Source organism: Gavialis gangeticus, unplaced genomic scaffold, assembly GCF_001723915.1.
Source record: "Gavialis gangeticus isolate Ggan-Ray unplaced genomic scaffold, GavGan_comp1, whole genome shotgun sequence".
Taxonomy (NCBI): domain Eukaryota; kingdom Metazoa; phylum Chordata; order Crocodylia; family Gavialidae; genus Gavialis; species Gavialis gangeticus.
The window spans coordinates 43,589,961-43,595,951 of record NW_017729031.1 but is presented as its reverse complement, the minus strand read 5'-3'; the positions used below and the strand labels follow the sequence as shown (position 1 = coordinate 43,595,951).

Here is a 5,991-nt window from a genome sequence, read left to right as displayed (position 1 = left end):
AGCTTCCCCAAGATCAAGGTAAGACTAACGGGCCTATAGTTTCCTGGGTCCTCCTTCCTCCCTTTTTTGAAAATGGGAACTATATTGGCCCTTTTCCAGTCCTCTGGCACCACACCAGAGCACCACGAGTGCTCATAAAGCCGTGCCGGGGTCCCACAATGACCTCTGCTAATTCCCTCAGCACTCTGGGGTGGAGATCGTCCGGACCAGCTGATTTAAATATGTCCAGTCCCTCCAAAAGTTCCCTGACTAGATCCTCCGTGACCCTAGATCTGGGTGCGCCTCCCCTGGGGCCTACGGAGGTCCCGGTGGGGGGGCTCAGGAAAATGGAGGCAAAGAAATTGTTAAATAGATTAGCTTTGTCATCTGGTGTGACGACCAGATTTCCTAGCGTGTCTTGCAGAGGCCCCACATTACCCGGTACCTTCTTTTTACCCCCTATGTATTTAAAAAAGGACTTCTTGTCATCCTTGATCTGGGTCGCTAGTCCCAGTTCTATCTCCACCTTGGCCTTCCTGACTGCCCGCCTGCAGCCCCAAGCAACCGCGGTATAGTCCTCCCTGGTTATGGCCCCTCCCTTACATTGGGTGTATGCCTCCTTTTTAGCTAGTTCCTGTATGCTTTTGGTGAGCCATGGGGGCTTTTGTGCCCTCTTGCCTGCTATGATCCACGTTGGGATTACCTTCCTTTGGGCTTGGAGGATCGTCTCCTTAAGAAACAACCACTCTTCTTGGACCCCCGACTCCTCTCCCCTCTGGGAGAGAGGATTGATGCCTTTCAACCTCAAAACCCTTACAAAGATGATTCATATTCTGTAAAGCAGACCAGTATTTTTCTTGTTATCCTCAAAGACCTATGTGCTCTGCTGCAGCACTAGAGCAAACTAAAAATTCCTTGGCAGTTTTAAATTAAAATGATTGAAATTTTCATTTAGAGGACAATCAATTCAGTAGGTTATGCATTTATTTGTTTCATTTTATACTTTCCCCACATTTTCTGTATTCTAAAGCTTTTTTAATTATTGATAATACATAAGTGCGTTTCTTTAAGGGGAGTTGGGGCTTTGAACATCTGGGACTGTTTTATCAAATGTTCAGCCCTTTCAGTTATCATTTAACTTTATTGGAAGTTGAGAGCACTCAGCTCCTGAAAGATGAGCTCAACATCTTGTAAGATGCAACTCCAGGAGTGGAGCAGTGATGCTATGAATGCATTAACTATGTTTGGTTAAATAATATAGAAGTTGACACTTCAGGAACAAAGATCTGATTCTGTGATTTTCAACATGTTCACCTCTTAGGTCTTGGACCTGCTTACTGAAGGAAGTATTATTTCAGGCTGTCTAGAAGACAGGAAGATAACACTGCATCAGTTATATCACAGACTAAAAACATAATTGGATTTTTTTATATTTTAGAGCAAGAGTGCTCAACCTCCAGCCTGTGGGCCAAATGCAATTCATGGAGCCATGGCATCTGGCCTGTGGGATTAAGGAAATTTGGCAACGGGAACAGTAGTAATTAATACTGGCACCTTGTCCCCCGCTGCCAGATTCCCAAGCCCCATAGCTGGATTAGAACCAGGCCATGCCCTGATCCCTCCATGTGGCCAGATTGGAGCCAGACTACACCTTCCCCGCCCTGCTAAATTGGATTGAGGCTAAACCATGCCCATTCACCCTTACAGCTGGATTTGGAGTCAGGTCATGATCTCTTCCTCCCACAAAGCTAGGTTACAGCTGAACCAAATCTCCTTCCCTTGTGTGACTGAATTGGGGCTGGGCCAGGCTGGTCTCTGCCCCCCTCTACAAGGCCAGATGGTGTTGTTCTGTGCCCTGCCTCTTTATGCCAGATCAGGACCAGCAGCCAGATCTAGCCCATGGATAGACCACACACTGCCTGTCTGGCTTTCCAGGCAAAAAGGTTGAGCACCATTGTTTTAGAGTATAATATTGTGGCAAGGAGTATATCGTGTTGCATATTTTCTGGCTGCAGAACACAGAGTCCTGATAATCTTAGAATCATTTAAAAACATGAGAAAATGGGGCAGAGAAGAGTTGTTTTATTAGCTTATAGAGGGGATCATGGCCTGCAATTATAGCCAGGATACAATTCAGAATTTCCTGATTCCCAGTTACAGGTGTTTCTCAGACTAACAAACCATTCTTTTCCCCAGAAAATTAATATAGGGCCACTTACTAGGGAATTGGTTGTTTGCTTTTAATTCAGTTTTGTTTCTGTAATCTGAGAATTATCAAGATTGGAACTGAAAATTCAAGTGTATTTTCTTTTGACAGTAAGAATTTTGGTGAGGACTTAAGGGTTCTATGGTTTCTTTTAGGATAAAGGTAATATTAGGCTTTGTGTTCTAAAGTGAATGTCTACAAATACTGGGAGAGGAGCATACCATCTTCACTTTTAGATGATCATGGTGTTTATTAAAAATCTGTGCTTTATTCGGGGCATAAATACAGAAACCTGTTTTCCACAGATAATTATCTGAAGTGGTATGATGAAACTTACCTGTCTTACCAAAACTGGAGAGAAGGCAGACCTAATGTAAAGAAGAATCAATTTTTTGCTGGTATAAATCAAGATGGTTTCTGGGATATTTACAACTACACAGCAAATTGGCATCCTCAGCACTTTAATCTGCACAGTATTCTTGCCTGTAAAATTGAAATGGGTAAGTAATACGAAAAATGAAGTTAACACCTTAATTTAGCATGTAATACTGCAGCCATCCTATTAAGTTCTACCTCTGTTCTCATTAAAGTCAATGGCAAAACTCCTATAGTGCAGAATCAAACTGTCTGGCACTATGATCAAGATTTGGACAAATATAACTTTTAACTAGTTTAAAAGGGGAAGAGAAGCTTGCATCAGCTGTTAGTATAACTTATATTTGCAGGAGCCTCTTAGGTTAGTTAAATAACCGTAACTGTATACCTGAATTAAACAAGGTTAAAGTTGCATTGCTACAGGAATATGTAACTTTAACAGTTTTATATTGTAACAGTGTATCAGTATCATTTGATACCATTACAGTCTATCAAGATGGATGTCCCTGCAATATTTTTCTAGTCAGTAGGTATAAGAAAAAGATACTTTGAATCCTTTAAGTAATTTGGATTCAGTGTTTCTGTGCTTGAAGTTGTTATTGCACAGTGTTTCTGTGCTTGAAGTTATGCTATCAAGTTGTTATTGATTGATAGGATTTTCATTATTTCCTTGTATTTTTAGTAACATGAATGAAGTGCAGAGAATTTATTATAATCTTAATCTTGAAATAGGGCCAAGAGAGACTAAGCCACCATTGCCTGCTTCTATACCATATGGAGATAACACATTCAAGATCCTTCAGAAAAAAATAACCTGGTATGAGGCACTGAAAGAATGCAAAAAAAATGGGAGTGATTTAGCCAGTGTACACAATGAATCCCAACAGCTGTTTCTGGATGATATTGCAAAACGTGATGGTTACCCACTGTGGCTTGGGTTGTCAATCCATGATGTAAGTTTGTGCTGTCATGACTGTCCCTTCTTGTAACAATAATTCTGTTAAAGTGGCTTTACTATTGTTATGATCTTTCCATACTCTTCTGGAGGCTTTACTTTCATACTTACAAATTATTCACCTACCACTAATGTCAATTTTTTTGTACATTATTGTATTTACATTTTTTTTCCAATACCCAGATGTACTTTAAAATGAACAACTGATTGTATGTTGTCCAAATATATGCCTGCTAGCATAAGGAAGTGCACTTTGTAGGGTTTATGACAGGAAGTGAAAAATACCTTAAGTTCACCCTGTGATTTTGATTAAACTGTTGAGAGAAACTGTTGACCATGTTGGAGCTGGGTCTCGGCACAGCTGTGCACTTACAAAGGATATCAAAGGTTCCTTGATGCCCATGAGTGACCAGAGCTTCAGTTCTAAGTAGTGCCTGGGTATCAGCACCTACTTACGACATGGGGCATTGGTTCAATACTGAATTGGAGGGTATTGATCATTAGTCACCAATGCTTTCAAAATTTTAGCTCCCTCTTAGCTATTTTTGTCTGGCTAATTAGTATCTGACCACAGTAATTATTCTTTTGTCAGGGAAGTAAATCTAATTTTGAATGGTCTGATGGAAGTGTGTTTGACTACAATCCCTGGGAATTAGAAAGCTCAGCATCTACTGGGAACTGTGTTCTATTGGATCTGAAAGGGTTTTGGAATCGTACAAAGTGTACAGATGTTGCTGAGGGTGCCATTTGCTATACCTCTTCAAAAAGTAAGACTTACTGTTTTCTTAGAATATATATAGAATTGCATTTTCACATGCTGCATTATCATTGATCAACATAAGAGCTTCAGCCAGATGGCTCCTACCCCAGTGCATGGGGCTCTGGCTCTAGCTCCTGGCCACCTTCCATCCACTCCACCTGCCCAGCAGTATGACAAGCCATTTGTGGGTGGCAGGCAGCCTGGAGCTGGAGCCAGAGCCCCACGCTCTGGGATAGGAGCCATCTGGCTGAAGCTTCCTTCCCTCCCTGCCCCACCCCCCTCACGAGCAGCACAACAGAGGTAGGAGGAGGAGGAGCCGCTGGAGTCGGGGGGAACTGAGCAGCACCTAGAGGGGAACAGCTCCATTGGGAAGCTGTGCATGCTGGTGGGCACAGGCAGGAGCATTGTGCGGGCTGCTGTGGACAGAAGTGAGTGGGGCTCAGCCCCTTGCCAAGTGCACAGGGGCAGTGCAGGCTGGAGGAGGGGGGTGCAGACAGCACCTGCACTGCCCAGGCGAGCTCTGCTACCCTGTACCCACCTCCTCCCCCCCCCCGACCTAACACACAGGCAGCCCCCCCATGCACACCTGTATACCCCCCCACACACACCTACATCCCTTCACAAACAACATACAAATAAGACTTTATTTTGAGCTATCATGCAATCATCTGTATATATGCCACTCAAAAAAACCCAAAACCTGTATCTGGACAAAAATTATTTTTTTGAAATAACATAATATAGTAGATTGATTTTTTTTTTTTTTTAGTATAGGATTTGTTTTTATCTATAATTTGTTAAAATTAAAACTTCTAAAAGATTTTGTGTGCAGCCCTTGACAGCTCACCAAAACTCAATAAGTGGCCCTCCAGCTGAAATAACTGCCCCCCTCCCAAGATAATCTGATCAAAGAGAGAGTTCTGTTTCTTCTCAAATGTTTTCATTTAAGCTTTTGTTTGAGTATTATGTTCTCTAAAATAATCATATAATAATATCACTAGATTTCTGTTTGAGCCTGCACAGAATATGTACTGATTGTGAACTGTTGAGAGGTTCTTGCTGGGTAGTGTAGAGATTAGTGTTTAGAACAGAAGACTGGTAATAGGGACACCTGGCTTTTATATTCAGTCCCACTACTGACTTGGGTTGTGGCCTGGGTAAAGCACAGCCTTTCTGTATCCTAGTTCATTTTCATCTCCCTTTTGTGGTCCTTGGATAAAAAGTGCTAAGAAAATTATTGTATTAATTTATTACTGTCAGTAGTAAATTATGCCCTCTGAGCGATGTGCAAGGCAAAATCTGATCAACAGAACTGGGGTCTTCATTAGTTTCTCCAAACCAGAGGAATCATTTCCAAAATAACCCAACATTTCACAAAAATAAATATACTTTTCCCAGATTATTTGACTAGGCACCTCTTGTTGACGTATGGCATAAATGTCTCTATTGAGTATCTTGGATCAGCAACCCGTACAACTGAGGATTCCGGATTTCACTGCCACATGAAATCCAGTAAAAAAGAATGGCTACCACTAATGGAAGAGTCAGTGTCCAAAATATTTGCGATTTTTTCCTATACTGATTGATTGTAATGAATTAATCTGTTATATTTGAAGAAACAAACTGAAGGGAACATATTCTGATTTTTGTCATATACCAGTTAGTAATCCCTGACTACGTGTGTGTTTTCTTGGGCAGCACTTCCACAACAAGTTT

General features: G+C 41.5%; 1 protein-coding gene across 1 annotated transcript in view; it reads left to right on the top strand.

Moving 5' to 3' along the window:
* The window catches only part of LY75 (lymphocyte antigen 75), a 118,980-nt gene that overhangs the window by 98,959 nt on the left and 14,030 nt on the right, over positions 1-5,991 (top strand). The window contains exons 29-31 of the mRNA XM_019522837.1: positions 2,491-2,685; positions 3,293-3,513; positions 4,108-4,282. Coding sequence (XP_019378382.1) covers positions 2,491-2,685; positions 3,293-3,513; positions 4,108-4,282 — 591 coding nt within the window. The remainder of the gene's footprint in view (positions 1-2,490; positions 2,686-3,292; positions 3,514-4,107; positions 4,283-5,991) is intronic.